The sequence below is a fragment of the Patagioenas fasciata genome, chromosome 7 (genome assembly GCF_037038585.1).
Source record: "Patagioenas fasciata isolate bPatFas1 chromosome 7, bPatFas1.hap1, whole genome shotgun sequence".
Lineage (NCBI taxonomy): Eukaryota > Metazoa > Chordata > Aves > Columbiformes > Columbidae > Patagioenas > Patagioenas fasciata.
In genome coordinates, this window is record NC_092526.1 from 17,767,292 (window position 1) to 17,784,593 (window position 17,302).

The 17,302-nt window shown below is 45.7% G+C and overlaps 1 protein-coding gene across 1 annotated transcript in view; it reads left to right on the forward strand.

Moving 5' to 3' along the window:
- Positions 1-17,302, forward strand: part of LOC136103095 (unconventional myosin-X-like) — a 93,218-nt gene that overhangs the window by 7,217 nt on the left and 68,699 nt on the right. The window contains exons 2-3 of the mRNA XM_065840952.2: positions 6,780-6,878; positions 13,054-13,212. Of these exons, the coding sequence (XP_065697024.1) occupies positions 6,780-6,878; positions 13,054-13,212 (258 nt within the window). The remainder of the gene's footprint in view (positions 1-6,779; positions 6,879-13,053; positions 13,213-17,302) is intronic.

Genomic DNA, 17,302 nt, shown 5'->3' on the forward strand with positions numbered 1-17,302 from the left:
GAAGGTGGATTGGATTCCTCTCTTCCTTCACCTCTGACTGTAAGAAAAAGGGATTTTCTGCTTCACATGGATGAGACTGATTGATTAAAAAGTGTACTTTTCCATGTAATGAGTGAGTAGATGGTAGAACTCTACATGGTAGGGAATTATTGGAGTCAAGGGTATGGCAAGATGCAAAAAAGTACTGGAACTAATCCCAAATTATGCATAACAAACATTGCAGAAGAAATACCGTTTCAGGGCTCTCATCTGAGATTTTTACAAAATGCATGGCATGGTGGCTGCTCAGAGGCAGGGAGCTGGAGCTGGGTTCTCTGTGACAGACTGCTGTATCCTCATGGCTTCCTGAGGTCCTGAGCTCTCCTCTGTGGACCCTGGATGCCACTCAGCTGCTCATCAGCCCAGCTTCAGCCTTGAAGCCATTGGCTGAATTTGAGGGGGAGGGAGCTACAGGGAAGCTGCCTCACTATATATTTGGTGGCAGGAGGGTAGGGAGACCCAAAGCAATGCTCATGTTACGGGAAGGGCATGGATAACTCTTCACTTGCACTGTTTGCAGCTGATAGGAAAAGCTTTGCTGGGGCCAGAGCAGGCTGGGCTGTTGTGTGCACAATGTTGTCTCCTCCTCAGGGCTTCTACAGAGAAGATGTGGGAAAGCTGAATTGTGTTGGGGATGTTCAGAGGCAGGGAATAAACATCTGTAGCTATCCAGGTTCTGTGAGTAATGTATCCTATGGAATGACTTGTTTTAATTGAAGTTTTAGGTGGGGAAGAGCTATCAGAGAAGGCATGGAAGTGGTGTTGGGCAGTTCCACTGACTTTGATGGACTGAACTTTAGCTTGCCTTTTTGAGGTTGATGAGAAGTTCCCTCATGGCTGCGAACTCTGTAGCACTATTTGCTCAAGGAGGGTGCTGACTCCACTACCCATGATGGAGTTGCCGGGTCAGCTCATCTCATACTGAGCCTGGAGAAAGTGGGGAGGCCCACCTGCTTCCTCCTCTCTGTGCACCTTGTGCTCATGACAAAGGGCAGCAGTGAAGCATGGGAGAACAGGATGTGCTGGCTGTAGCAGGTAGCTGCTCATTTGAGAGGAGCAAGGACCAGGCATTTCCTAGGAGATACTCTGAAGCTGGGAGATGTGCAGGAGAGTGAAGCTGTGCAGCAGCCAAACTGGGGGAGGAGAGAGGCACAGAACAGATGGGAGGGGGAGGCAAAAGAGGGGTGGGAAGCAGTGCACATACATAAGTGACCAGAAGTGACAAGCTGCTCTTAGATTATCTAAAGCACACAAACCTTTTCCTGATACTGCTATTCCGCAGAGCTGCTGGCAGACTGAGGGCTTTGCTCTTTAATTAGTAAAGAATGGGTCTGCTAATTGGCAGAACTAGTCTGAGTCATGGGCTCAGCCTAGGCTGCAGCTTTGTGCTCAGCTCCATGAGCTGTGCTGGCTTGCAGAGGCTGCCTAGGCTCAGTGGACTACTGAGTAGGGAGCACAGGACCTTCCTGGGCAAAATCCAATCCCTTTTTGCTCTCCAGCATGTCATCCTTGTGCCTTACAAGAAGCAGACTTTTGTTTCTGTTATCCCTGCTGCTGTTGCAGGTATAGTCCCTCTTCCCAGCTGCTCTGTGCTGGCTGCTGCCAACTCAGCTGTTCCTGCTTCTTTCTCTCTCTCTTACCTGTGGCCTCCTGGGTTCCCCCTCCCGTCCAGCAGCTGGTCCAGGTTTTGCTGATGAGATATAACCCAGGGACTGGCTGTATGATTTCATTTCAGCCTGACATCAGAAAAATGGCAAGGTTGCATTCCTTCCCATATGGGTCTAGGATGTCAGGGACTCCCCCTCCCCCAAGTCTTGTATCCATTAGCTAAGTCCCTTTATATCACTTATTCATGATCATCTAGATCAATCTGTTGAAAAGTGCATTTACTGAAACCGGATCCTGGCTTTGTCTGGTTTGTAAGGGCCTTTCTAGACCAATCTCTGCTGCATGGTTTGCAACCACAAAGCCTATTGAGGCTGGGAGGAGAGCTGGCTTAGCACAATGCAGCTTCCAAACCTAGGAGCATATGGATCCACTGCCAGGAGAAACATGAGGCTTGGATGCCTAATACCCATTGAACAGCCTCAGTGTGCCAGGAGGATAAAGGTATGCGTATATGTAGTACTTATAGCTGAAAAACTTATAGCACCCACAGAGATTTTTGTCTCAGACTTAGAGTGCAGAGGGGTCCTTTTCTGAGACATCCTTGCCCCTTGCAGAATGACTACAGCAGTGACTGGGAATAGTTACCCAAACCAAGGCACCACAAGAGTCTCTTGTAGTATTGTGTTAGCAGGTTGGTCAGGAACCTGAGAACCATGTTCACTCACAAAGAAAACATCACAAAATCCTCTCATAATGGGAAAAGAGTGGACAATTGTGTGCATGTTTTGTACACAGACAGGTGTCTTCCAACCAAAAGCACTTTCCCTCTCTGAATGACTCCCAGAAAATCAACGCGCTCATTATGGCTGTAGCCCCTGCCAAGCATGTTACCTTTGGGAGTTGTTCAGGTTTGTGCAGAAAGAGGAATGGGGCATTTGAGTGCTGTCAGAGGGAGGCAGCACTGCTAATTGTGTCCTCAAATCCTGCATAGCTGGATTCTCACTTCTCACTTGTACCTGGGAGGAAGCCATTTCCAGAAAAGAGGAGGTTCTGGGGAGACATGAAGATTCAAGGGTAGTCCAGACTACACATATAAGAGGAGAGCAGGATGTGAGGACTTGTTTCTGAAGCATGGCACAGTTGCAGAGCAATGGCTTGCTCATGTCAGCCCTTGAACGTGTCTCATGTTGGGCTGGGAGGCTGTGGAGATGCAAAAGCACCTGCAGCTACAGAGTTCTGTGTCTTCTCTGGAGCTTATGTTGTCCTCAGTAGCTGGATAGCTGATGAGGATGGTGCATCCGCTGATAGGTACACACTCTGCTTTAGTACATCAGTGCCTTGTGTCTGCAGTCAGGACTGTGCTCTGTCTGCCTCTGCACCCTTTCCCTGGGGTACAGTCCCTTATCCTTTTCCTGCCGACACAGCCTGCTGCATCTGCTGAGATGCAGATAGAGCTGCGTGAATGCAAGAGATAACTGCTGGTATTAGTCACCCTAAAAAAACAAAAACAAAACCACAGAAGGCCAAAGAAATCAGTGGATCAGTGGCTTCAACTGACTTCTTGATATCTTGGATAGCAGGTAATGTTATTTATTTCCAAGTCAAGGACTCCAAAGTGCCTTGTCTTATGTGAACAGAGAAAAATGACATCTTAGAGTTTACCACACAGTGGAAGACAGCACGGTATGAGAGTGAGGCAGCAATGATGAAACAATAATCTTGGTATGCATGCAACTTTATTTCCTAAATTATAACCCAATGTTATGGGATCAGTTTTCAGGATTGTGCTTTGCTATGTGTTTTGTGGCAAGGCCAGTTCATGGACAGATGTCACTGAGGCCATAGGAATGAGGATCCTGGTCTCTGGGAGTTTGTTTAACATCCAAGTGACCTACTCTTGGAACGGGAACTCTGTACATTTATTCTTTCCTTTGATACCTGCTATTGTTGCTAAACAACCCCCTAATAAACTAGTTGAAAGAAGAATTGTGAAGGCATGAGCTATTCTCATCACAGAAGGTGTTCAAGTTAACTGTATCATCAGCATTCATCCAGATTTATTTGATAGAAAGTGGCTACACAAAATCATCACTCTGCTGTTCCTTAACTGTCTTTTAAGGTGTTCTCTTCAAATCAGTGATTGCTTGTTGCTTCATTTTGTTAAACTGTTTTATCTCTGGATGTGGGTGAGACCTTCTGTATCCCAGTTTGAAAACTCAAGGGTTTTTGGTCTTGTGCTTGGAGAGTGGGAGTTTTCCCACTGCCTGTGGGAGCTGGGACCCAGTGGAGCTGGCAGGTCACTGCTCTGCAGCACCGTGCCGTGCGCTGCTCTGCTGCCCTTGCCTCTCCCATGGAAGTTCAGCCTTGCTGCCTCACAGTTCTTGAAAATTTTCTGCTCAATTTAATCCTTTCAAGTGATCAATGAAATGTGTGGTATTGCGGGAGAGGGGAGCGATGTGAGGGCAGTCTCTTTGGTGTCACCATCTGTTGCTGCACTTAGTCAGGGCTCCTTGGGGAATTTAATGTTTAGAGAAAAAGGGCTGATGGAAGGAGATGCACTAAAAAAAACCTCAGCCTTTCAGGAAATAGGGGCTACATGGGCAGAAGTTACAATAATTATTTGCTCTGTGGTTCCTATTCTGCCTGTCTTAGCACGATGTTCCTTTTGAAAACAACATAAATGGGTGCATTTATTCTACTCGGCAGAGGCAATTGCTGTTGTAAAAACAACTACAACATCAAAGTAAACTGAGGTAAGTATTTCTGGGCAGCTGAAATACCACGGTGCCTGGGAGTTTCACCGTGTTCCCTTTTACTCCTTAGCAGCACACAAAAGGATCTGTAGGAAATGGTGCAATGTTGTACAAAAGAACCAGGTCTCCTCTTGGGAGTATTTGTTGTGACTTTTCCACATGGAATTCTGCTGGGAAAGGGGTCTGGGTCAGTCTGGACTTTCTGATAATTTCTAGCTGTTGAAGACACAGGAGGGCTCTCGTTGTCCATCTCCCCTCTTTTTCCCTTTAGTAGTACATGATAAATAACAGTGTTCGTGCCCATGGAGTGTCTTTTGTGTGTCACACTATCAATCACCTCCATCTCCAAACTGATTTCTGAGCTCAGGGAGTGGAAAGTGTGTGTAACCTGGAGCCCCCACTCTGCAGGGACAGACCATGCATGTTCTGTGAGCACAGCACACTCCCAATGCTTGGGGGTCTGTGTATGTGTGCCATGGCATCTGGGTCTGAAGACACTGAAATGGGAATGAGTTTTAACAAGAAGTGTATTAGGAAAGGTTTTCTTTCATCCCACTGTTGGGAACTCCAGACACAACTTTGCTGGTTTGTGTCTCTTTGCTCTTGTTACCACCATGGCAGTAGGAGGCTTTGGTGAAAACAGCATAAAGTTCTTATGCTACCACTCATTGCTGTTTGTATGTTTGTGCGGGATTGTCAAAATGTGGTTTGGGAAATGGATGATTTCTCAACAGCAATGTCTTGCCCAAATGCCTTGGGTCACTTTGTCTCAAGTATCAAGAGTTAAAATGGAAGAGGATGTCATGAAGAGCTCTAATATACTTCCTTAAAATCTGCGTTCAGTGCATTGCTCACCACCTATCTGGGATCTTGAGACTTGAATCTGCAACATAAAACATTTTGTTCTATTGTGGTTGTTCGCTGGCCATGAGGGTCATTTTTGCATGCCATCCTGGGGTTTAGGTACTGACCAGATGCACTGGTGCTTTTCATTCTCTTGATGAGGGGAAATGAATCTGCCTGCTGTGGAAACTCTAGAGCAGAACACAGCAGCAAAAGCAGAATTATATAGGCTTTAAAAAATGTCGTTAAAACCTATTCCTTTATTGGGAGGGACCAGAGGTTGCCCAATAGACGGTACTAAAGTGTTTAAAGTGACTAAAGTAGTTTAGGAAAAACCCCACCTAAACTAAAATAAATCATTAAAAATAGAATTAGTGTTTCACATTCTGGATAACGTAATATAGAAATACTATTGCATCTCTTCAAACATAATAAGCCTATAAGCAAAGAGCTAATGGGGCTGATGGGTTTAAGAGGATAGGAAGGGCTTTTATAATCAATAACTTAGGGGCAGAAGACAATTCAGGAAGAAAGTAGGTCTATCAATCAATGAAAAGCAGGATGGCCTTAATGTTACTCAACAGTCCAGCAGTTTTGCTTTTTCTCAATACTTACTAAGCAGAGTTTATGTGATTTCTGTGGAAAGACATGGGACAGATTAGTGTGCAATAACTGAAATGCAGTGCAACGTTATACCTAACTCTGCGCAACTGCAGGTCACGTTCTCCCTGACTTGCCTTCATGCTCCTGCTCTGTCCTTTGTCCCAGGTCCCGTGGTCTGGCAAGGCAGAAGAAGTCAATCCAGCAAACTGAATTCCCCTGCACTCTTTTGGTAGGCGAGCTGCAAGATCTGCTTGCCCTGCACATCCCTGTGTTTGTGTAACCAGAAGCCTGCCTTTGTGTGCTCAGGGTTGTCTTGAGAGACACTGAGCAATTTAAGATCTTGTAGTGTGTGTGAAACTGTATATACAACAGGGCCATCATATATACATCAGTGTATATATACATCAGAGAAACACTCAAGTAACGCCATTTACCCAAGGAAACTCTTACAAGAGAGGCAAACAAAGCTCTGTAAAGTCTACTTGGCTGATGCTGATTTCTAGAGGTATTTTGACTTACAATTATGTGTGGGTATATGAAACTGTAAACATTTGTATTTACATTTTCTGTTATTATTATAACATGACTTTTGATGACTGGCTATTCTAAGTTTGAAAATATTTAGACAGTCAAAGCCACTACTCTGCATGTTTGTATTTTTCCATGACTCTATAAAAAATGATGTTTGCTTATGTTGTTTTCTGCACGATCGTTTAAAACTGATTTTTCTTCTTCTCCTGTTGCAATAAAAAAATCAAAACCAGTTTCTTTGAAAATGTAAGAAAGACTTGCTTAAAAATTTTAATCAGCTATAGATTGGAAGTAGCCTCTGAATACTGCAGCTTCTCCCAGCTTTCCTTGGGTGTTCGCACCCCCTGTGCAGATCTAACAGGCTCCAGTTCTTTCTAATGGGAGGTCTTCTGGTTTTTGCAGGGTGCCAGGGTATGGCTGCGGGAGCAGGACCAGCTGCAGCCATGCACCGTTGGCTCATGTGCCGATGGAAATGTGGTCTTCACCTCAGATTATGGCACGGTAAGTGAAGCTTGCATGAGGCTGTAGCCAGTGCCAAGTTGCAAGATGGACTTCTCGGTCTTGTGTGACCTTCATGCTAAAAGGAAATGTATCAGCTGAAATTCTGTCTGAAAAGTGACCCAGCTCTGTTACAAACCATGTCCAAGGTCTAACAAAGGTTAAAAAGAGAATATTGTTCCCTTTCTTCTATTAATTTGTCTGTCCACCTCACTTTGCTTGGTTTTTCTTGTGCCACCTTTGAAGGAGTTGCACTAACAGTCTAATGAAGCTGTTATATTGGCAAAGTGCTCACAGGAAGGAGGCAGCTCCACCAACCAAGCAGCCCTTTCTGCCAGGATGTGCTTCTCACAAGCCATGCTGCTGTAGGGGCTGTTGTGCTCGCCACAGTCTTCTTCAGCAGCTTTTGCCATCAGCTCTTTGGGTCAGGGGCGTGTGGAAGTGAACTCCCCATGTCAGCGAGCGGTGTGAGAGCAGCAGCTCTGCACAGGACAGTGCAACAAGGCAGCCGAGCTCCCCTGGGAGCAGAGCTCTGCCAGCGATGGGGAGCAAGCCTCTCTCCTGCCCGCTGGGGATCATCCAGGTCCTCAGTGAGTCAGTTCAGCTCCTTAACCCTGGGAGAAATATTCACCACCTTCAGTGAGGTTCTTAGTGAGTCGAACTGGTGCCTGGGCTGGGAGGAGGATGGGGAGATGGGCAGGACTCTGCCCTCCAGCAGTGAGCAATTAGATCTGCTCAGCTGTTCAGGTGAACCATGCTCTGCAGGCAGATGCTTTCTTACAGCAAATTGGATAGGTTTTTTCTTTTTTTTTTTTTTTCAGCCTCTTACCTGGCAAACAAAGGAGGGGGCAGGGGAAAAGGGGATTTAGGACTCCAGCTTGCAGACAGTCAGTGGTAGGACTGTCAATTTTTCAGTCTAGTTTTGAAAAGGCTAGATTTCCAATCATTATTGCTTTTTAAAGAGTCTGATTCGTTTCTCAGAGACAGAAACTCACGTAGCAGACACACAGGTTTTCTATCTGGTCACTCTAGTCTCTCAAATCCTCTATTGAGGAATTGCTTCATTTTGGTAGTGTCGGATAGTCGCTAAGTCATTTTAAGAGATCATGGAGGCATTCATCACAGGTAATGCAGCAACCTGCAGAAGATTCAACAAATGGTGACTACTTCTGTGACTCTCCCAGACTTGCTCCCGTCTCTCCTGATACACTGCTGTGGCATTGGAAAATCCTCCAAACCCACCTGGAACCTCTGAAAGGACACCAGAAATCCCGCCACAGAACCAGCTGGGTGGCTGAACCCACTACCAGTCTGTGTCCATGCTAGAAAATATGCACAGGATAATGCTGGGTGGAGTCACAGGTGTAAAAAAGCTGGATTTAGGGTTTTTCCTCCATGAAAGAAGAAACTACTAGGCTGAAGGAGCATGTGCTTTATGGCATATGCAGAAAAAGCTCATGGTGATCATTAAAGGGCTTGCTTTTTTCAGTGCCTTATACAATAGCTGCCCTATGTGCTTCCCTCACAGGCTGCCTTCATTGCTTGGTAACTGTATAGCAGGGACTGGCTGTCTGACCCCAGGTGAAAACTCAAATGAAAATATTTTCATTTTACTTTGAGTTGAATGGAACTGGTTTTATGATCCCTAAATCCAGTATCGTCATGTTTTCTGCAGCCCAGCATCCTTGCAGCTCTGAGGTTCAGTCATGCTTCAGGGCTTTTTCCATTTGTTTTCACTTCCTTAAAAACACCTCAAGCAACAAATCCATCAGAAATGTGAGTTCCTGGGAGGAACTAAGGGACTGACACTTATGAAACCCAAGATTGGAAACCACAGTCCAGACAGACCATCTGAATCTTTTATGGATAAACAAAACTTAGATGCTGGGTGGGAGCTTTGTTTGCGTGCTCAGTGTTGTACTAATGGATGTATTTGAGGTCAAGGAGGAATCATTTCTCCACTGCTCAGTCGGGCCGGGTTGGCAATGCTCATCTTGGCTTGTCTGCCAGCCAGGCTTTGCCTTAATCCTGACCATTGCAGGAGCTTGGAGAGAGTCCTGGTTGTTATGACCGTGATCTAAATCCTGAAAATAAAAAAATGTGATTACTGGGTAGAAAGTAGAATAATAGAATGTCCTCAGTTGGAAGGGACCCACAAATATAGACTCCAAATTCTGTCCCTACATATGACAACCCCACAGTTCACACCATGTGTCTGAGGGCATTGTCCAGTCTGTTCTTGAACACTGTTAGGCTTGGGGCTGTGACACCTCCCTGAGGAGCCTGTTCCAGTGCTCTGCCACCCTCTGGGTGAAGAACCTTTTCCTCATGTCCAACCTAAACCTCCTCTGGCACATCTTCCTGCCATTCCCTTGGGTTCTGTCATTGGTCACTAGAGAGAAGAGTTCGGTGCTTATCCTTCCTCCTCCCCTTGTGAAGAAACTGTAGACCACAATGAGGACTCCCCTTAGTCTCTGCTTCTCCAGGCTGAACAAACCGAGTGACTTTAGCCACTCCTCATATGGCTTCCCCTCCAAACCCTTCACCAACTTCATAATCTTCTTTTGGATACTCTATAGCACCTTAGTATCTTTTCTATACTGTGGTGCCCAGAGCTGCACACAGTGCTCCAGGTGAGGCCGCACCACCGCAGAGCAGAGTGGGACAATTGCCTCCCTGCTTGGCTGGCAATGCTGTTCCTGATGCAACCCAGGACATGGTTGAACTTCTTGGCTGCCAGGGCACACTGTTGGCTCACGTTCAACTTGCCGTCAACCAGAACCCCCAGATCCTTCTCCATGGAGCTGCCTTCCAGCATCTCATCCCACAGTCACCCAGGTTACTGTGTCCCAGGTGCAAAATCTGGCACTTGCTCTTATCGAACTTCATGTGGTTGGTGGTTACCCAGTTCTCCAATTTGTTCAGATCCCTCTGCAGGGCCTCTCTGCCCTTGAGAGTATCAACAGCTCCCCTCAGTTTTGTGTCATCGGCAAACTTGCTAAGCAATCCCTCAAGTCCTGAGTCTAAGTCATTTATGAAGACATTGAAGAGTTCTGGCCCTAAAGATGGATCCCTGTGGAACCCTGCTAGTGACTGGTTGCCAGCCTGACATTACCCCATTTACTAGAACCCTTTGAGCCTGTAGAAATCTTTGACTGTGTTGTGAGGTACTTGTGCAGTATTTGATGACTTGTTTGCAGTTAGACTGAAAGCTGATGTGTTGGTGTGTTTGGTAGTGTGTGTTGTTGTTGTTGTTTGTTTGTTTTCCCAAATAATAAAGATCTGCTTATTAATTCCTATAACTTTCTGATTAAGTATCAGCTTCTTGGAAAAGGGATATTCCAGAGGCAGCTCTGCTGAGAGATCAGTTTGTCTGTGTTCTCACTTGCTTCAGGCAGAATCAGCCATCATATGCAGCTCAGCAGCACAAGCTGCTGAATCCAGCCTGGTTTACCTTACCTGGAAAAAGATGATGGGGTGGATGCTCCTCCAGACTGCTCTTCTGGCAGGTTGCTGTGGTCCAGAAGTGAGCAATGAGGTAACAAGAGCCTCTTTATTGGGGTGGCTGTAGGTGCGAAAGAGCCTGGGTCAGTACAGCACTTTGCAGGCTCTAAGGGTGGAGGCTCATCATGTTTGGTTCATGGTTGTGTCCTATACCTCACAGCTCCTCAGGGAAAACTCTTTGACACAGTGTTGGGAACAGAAAAACCACCATGTGTTTATCTCCAGGACCCTGGATGATCACCTGCTTAACTCTGAGCATCTTGGACCAGGTTTGGTTTTTTTTAGGGAGGGATGACTGAGTAACCCCAATCAGGAGGCTCAAGACAGGTTTAATGGGTGATGATCTAATCCCTACGAATCATTTACTCTTGTATTTAGGGCCCCTGTTGTTCTTCCGGGTCCCATTTTCTCCTGTGTTGTCTGCAAGAGCAGGTAAACAAGCTTGGACCTATCACATAGTCATCCTTCATGCACAGCAGCCCCTTGGCACAGGTGTTGCCAGCTGCCTGGTATCTTTTGAGACACTTGTCTGCTCAGCTTTTTCCCTAAGCATTTTCTTGATGTTTCTCTTCTGGCCCAAATGGCCACAAGTGCTGACAATGCAGTGGTAAAGGATTAAGTGCCAGGCAGATGTAAGGAGAGATCACATCATACCATTTTGGACTTGTCCCCATCCAAAATTTGTGCAAGTCAGCAGAGGAAGAGCCAGGGTGGTTTGCTGCCTCATGGTTTGACAGTGCTGAAGTGGTTTTGCTCCTGACAGAGCCCAGTTCATGTTGTGCATTTGCAGCCTGTACTCTCCCCTGAAATAAATTGTCCCATTCTCCCTTCCTACTCCCCTGGTTCTTTTGTGGAAGTGTCTGAGGCCTCTGCTCTGAAAAAAAAAACAAATATTGATGAATTTTCTGGGCCATGCTTGCAGAGTGGGGTCCTGCTGCTGGCAGAGTCAAACATCTCTGATACCCAGGTGCAGAAGTGGTGTGGAAAAGACCAGGGAGGCCTGAAGAGAGCCTGTGTGCTGGAGCGGGCTTCGTTCTACACTGTTCATCAGCATGAACTAAGTATTTTTAGAAGCCTGCTGGCTGGCAAGAAGATCGGGCTGTGGGGCAGTGGAAGAGACCAAGTCCTCGTCCCCATTCCATGTGACTGTGCAGACCTGGCATGAACACACCTGGGAAAATGAGCCTGCTTCTCACCAGCTCCTTCCAGGAACAGAGCTGTTGCTTCAATTATGCAGGCTTTTGCAGGCATCGTGGGGTCTCATAGAGGGATCCTGTGCCAGGTTATTCCTTCCCCGCACAGGCAAGGGTGCGGGCTCAGAGCTGAGAAGGGTGCTCGCTGGGCACCTGCAACACACTGCAGCAGCGAGCTCCCTGCAGGGGACTGGCAAAGGTGGCTTGCTGGGGGGCAGGGTGACCCCATTCTGTCTTCAGCCTGCAGCTGCGTGGCTGGCCTCTCCATTTCAGTTACAGCAGCCTGAGGACTCTGAGAAAGCAGGCAGGAGAAAACAGATCAGTGCTATAGGTGGTGGTTCATTCTCTATGGGGTAGATCAGTTTCTTGGTGACACCTGGGAGGAAGGGATGGAAATGAGGTAGAGGCCAGAGCCCCAGGAGGGAGGGAAAAGCCCAAGTTTTCTTTGCAAGGGTTACTGTGGGCCAGTTTGCTTCTCCAGGCTGCCTATATGAAGTTTCCCATCTGTCTGTCTTGGGTCTTACCATCTAGTGCAGCTTGGAATGCTGATGGGAGATGGTACATGGTTGAATCCAAGAGTGGGAAGGAACCAAAATAACTCTTGTGAAATGCCAGCATCGTGCTTGAGGAGGAGGAAAGGAGGGCTGGGATGTGGCTATGGTGGAGGGGAACAGTAACATAATCTCAGCTGTGTTGAACGGGGGTGAAGAAGATGACCCAGTAGCTGAAGTGTGGGTTATTGAGGAGGAGGAAACTTTAGAAGGAATAAGGTTGCAGCAATTGAGGCAAAAAGAGTGCAGCTGCATAGACAGAGGAGAGGGCACTTCCCAAAGTAGTGATGGAAGTTAATAGCTGTCACTGTACAAACACTTTCAAAGCTGTTTCACATACATAAATGCCGGCATGCACACAGGGTGTCCCTACTTTATTTGGCTTGTCATCTGCTTTGCCTTCATTTGCCTTTGACGTGACATTTCCCAGACACTCTCTGGCTGCTCCTATGGAGAGTGTAGGATAAACCTGGAATGGGAATGAGCTTTTCCTTGACCTCACCACAGTCAGAGATGTGATCCCACCTGTGTTTTTGTGAAGGGGACTGTTCCTGGGAGCAGCTGCCACTGTTACTCACAGCCATGAGAGCAGTGTGCAATACCTGTCTGGCCTGGTGCACCTGGAGGCTGGTGCCCTGCTCCTACTAAGGTGACTTCAGTAAAAATCAAGTGCCCCTGCACTGATCTGTCCCTGTCAGTAGCGAAACTGAGAGAGCAAAAGAAGGGAGTGTGCTGTATGGTTTCTGGCCAGCGAGCTCAAATAGGGAGGAAGAGGACTGGAGGAACAACTACAAAAACAGGGAGCACATCTGTGCCTTATTCATTTCCTTTTCCAGTGCTGAAGTATAAAGCTGGGGAAAGGGCCTTGTTTCTGATAGGAAATAAAACCATTTGCGCAGGTGTTATGAGCTTATTTGTCCTCCCTTCCAGGTATTCAAGTACCCCAAGGCCTCCCTTTCCAGAGAAAAGGTATTGCCAATGCACCAGACCAGTGTTGATGGGGTGGAAGACATGTCCCTGCTGGGAGATCTGCATGAAGCTGCCATCCTGCTTAACCTGCACCAGCGCTACCAACAGGGTAACATCTATGTACGTGCTCAAGCTGGGCCACATCCCTTCTGGCTAATGCCATTCTGCATGTGAAATACTGATTTTAGCATTGTTTTATGTGGCAAAAAAGAAGCTTTTTTTCTGCCTTGCCAGCTGTATCAGCCCTGTGAGATCCCACCCCTACCAGAGGGGCCTCTTTGCATATATGAAAGAACTTCCAAAATGTGAATGTTCACCTCTAGGCTTTGTGGTAATTGTGTAGCTCTGTATCCTCCATGACCATCTGTATTTTACAAGTTGGCATCCACACTCCCCAGATTTCCCATATTGCTTATATAGCCAAGTAGACTGGAAAGTGCAACGTGCACAGGTTGTTGTGAAACATCCCTCCTGATACGGACAGATAAAGCTACTGCTCGACAAAACTAGAAAAGAAAACCTGTTGCCTAATAATTCTGCTTTTATGTGCAGTTGTGCCTTTTTTTGAGTTGCTCTGCTCTCCTTGCACAGATGAATACTCAAAGCATCTCCTCATTTTACCCTTGGGCCCTCAAGAAGAAGGCAAGTGGCAGGAAAGGGACTTGTGCGGGGAAGCACACCTGGGACAGGAAATCCCTGGAGTGCTGGGGTGGCAGTGTGCTCTCCTGAGACTTGGAGAGGACAAGAAGGAGATATTACAAGGACTGTCTCACCTTGCTTTACTCTTACCTTGCTTGTCCATGCTATGTGCATTCAGAGTTTTTCAGATTATGGCAGAAAAAATGTAAATCTGTATCTGTGTTGCATAGCAACTGTTACCAAGGCAACCAAACCATATGAACCTGTATTCCAGGAAATTATCAATAAAGTGACCCTGTTTCTGAACCACCTCCTGTGCCAGGATGCAGAGACTGAAAATTCTCATTTTTGTTGATGTAGAGCCCCTTGCCTGTTGTCTGTCAACACAGCCATGTGGCAGTTCCCATGTGTACGCAGTCTTGATGGCCTTTGTCCTTTCTGCTCTTACTGACCTGGGTTTGACACAGGTTATGTGCCGGTGCAGCTTTTTGCCCATTTAGATGTATTTCTCCCATTTCCTCTTCCTCACACTTGGAAATGTAAGGCCAGATTCTCTCCCTTTCCAGTCTGTGCCTTGCACCAGAAATGCCACAACACCAGCACTGTGGCAGTGTCACAGCAGCTGTATGTCCTGAAGCCTTTCCTCTAGTTCTGATATGTCACTCCTTCTCCTATTCAGCATTAGTTCTGTGCCTTCCCCATCTGTGTGTAAAGGTGTTAAAATTTAAATATGTCATTTTTTTGCTTGTGCATAGTGCATGAATGTCAGCCATGCCCCTCAGGTGTGAAATTTTTTGAGATTTATGAAGGGACCTGACTTTTGTAGCATGCTCAGTGCAGGGAAGAACCCCTCAGTGAAGGCTTGTAAGCCCCTCCTTGAGTGGGACTGTCACTGGGTATATGTTTGTGCAATGTCTGACCTGGAGGACACCAAACCGCACAAGTTCTGTTTTTCATTTTTGCAGTGCAGACATTAATATTGCAGTTACCTTATCATTAACTATTAGGTTTTGCCATAGCCCAGTGGCACATAGTTTTCAGTTACGCAAAAATCGAGAATGTCAGCTGTAGTGCCACCTAATGACTTGCAGTGATCTGTGAATATTATACCATTAGTGTTACAGGACCTGAGTTCATTTAGTATCATCCTCAACAGTCTCCGCAGATGGAACGTAGTAGGCTAAGGTTGCAGATGAAGCTGTGCTGAGAGGAGTTATTCCTATCAGCCAGGGCCAAAAATATTTGGAAGGAAATCAGAGAGATCAGAAACAGGTGAGAAACTTTGTCATTTTCTGGAAGATAAACTTACTTGAAAGAATGGGCAACCTGGAATAATGGTAATTAGTATTAGAAATAATAATAAATAAATAGTAATAAAAATAAATAATGAGAGGATGGAAAACTGAGCCCTTCACGTGGACAACTGCTGTGAAAAAGCATACTGTAGTTCTGAGCTGTATGCCTGGAGGCACCCTACCATGAGGTCTGAAAGGGGAATCCTTTCTGGTCATGGAGTGTAGGTACCAGTATATCTAGACTAGTTTGGTATCCGTAATTAATGTGCTACAGGAATACTGGCAATCTCAACAATAACTTTTGTTTTCCAAAGAAATATTATTCAAGCTCTACCAAACTGTTTAAGGAAATCACGTGAGCACAGCAACAGCCTGCAGCCTTTAAGAGTGTATATTTCCCCTTCATTCCTGCAATTCCTGTATCCTTTCATTAAAGTAAACCAAACATAATGTGAGTGATGTATAAATGAACCACAGGCTGTACTGCCGCATTCTATGCTCTCCCTAGCTCTGCCATGCCTGACCACTCCAGTAAGATCTATTGTCTTGAGAAGCAGACATGCCATGTGTGGCTTGTCCTGCTCTACAGAATTATCTGGGGACAATCACTCCTTGCTGATAGAGCGGTTGGTATGTACCCAGTTGATGCACAAATGCTACCGCTGTTAAAAATTGTGGATAGAAATTGTCTATAAGGGACTGCAGGTGATGAGGAAACTGCAACTGGGAAATGGAAAAGCTTCCTAGAAACACCTTTGAAAGAGATGGCTGTACTGGATGAAATTCTAGAGAGGACTGTGGCAGGAGCTCTGTTCCTTGGGATAGCTGAAACTGGAGTGGGAAACGCAAAATGAAACATCTGAGAGGAAAAAATGCTGTGAAGGGGGAAAGCGTTAGGAGGGATATCTCTGTCTTGCAGTCTCTGGACAATGTCTGTAGTTCAACTAATTGTACAGTGCTTTTTCCTGATTCATATTTTCTCTCTCAGTGCTTTCCCATTTACTCCCACCCTTCTTGCCTAAGATCATCTGCTTGCTTATTGCTTTCTTCACCAATATTTCTGCCAACAAAGGTCCATGTCAGAGGGTATTCAGGACTTGTTCCATGTTAGTCTGTTCATATTGATAATGCAACTAGACCTAGGTGATGGTTTATTTTTTTCCCACAATGATCTGTGACTGTTGCTTTAATAAATGAGTCTTAAATATTTTGGTGACTACAGCATATTAGTCTGGCTTCTGGCTTCAGAGCTTGGCATTGCAGTATGGCCCCAGATTTCATTTGGCAAGGAGAAAGCATGTGTCTGTCTTGTCACCAAGTGTTTAATTTACAGCTTCTCCAATGTATGTATGTATGTCGTGACTCGTAGTTCATGGTTTGGAAATAATACTAAATGTTGTCCCTGGCCACAAAGCTTGGCACCTACTGCTGCAGTCTAAGTATTTCCTCTGTCACCCCTGCTGAGAGTGGGTATTCTTGGAGTAGAGCAGCCCAAGATGCCCATGTGAAGGAAAACACCACACCAGCATTAGGGTTTAAGCTGGATGTTGACCATATTACAAAGCCATTGTTAGGAGCGAGGTGGCACCATTGTTGTGAACTGCAGCTCTGAGAATAACTGGATTTGAGCTGCTTGGCTGAACTGAAAAAGTCATGCCCCAAAAAACAAAACTGATTTCCTTCTGACTTCACAAAACAATATGTTTGAAATTCAATATTAGGCTTCAGGTATTTTATTTTAAATCTTACTAACTCTTTTATTGAACTGTGAGATTTTCAAAATAAATATTTTCAAAATAAAATGTTAAGAAAATGTAGAAATTATTTGACTAGAAATTCTGAGCTTCATCTTCAGCTGTCAATTTTGATTTGGCTTACCAAATTATTTAAGCTGCTCCAAACAGCATTTTTCAGCAGAAGAGAAATGATACGCTTTAGTGGCTCTTCGCACTTGTATGTGTCTGTGTCCCACGTCTTTGTTCAGGAGGTGCTTGAACCCTGCCAAGCCCCATCCAATTAAGACCATGGATAGGGGCATTGAAGGTATCTCCTGACACTCCTTCAGTCCTGGCCCTGCTTTTCAGCTTCAAGCACAGTGTGAGGTAGCTGGGTATGAAGATGTCTTCATTTTTTCATATTGTGTAAGCTTAATTTAGCAGACAACAGACTAAGACTACATTATTGTAAAGCAGAGAAATACAAACTGCCCCATCCGTACTCAATCATGCAGCCCCTGCCCTGGGGTTTGACATTCTTTGCCAAGTTGGGGATCTCTC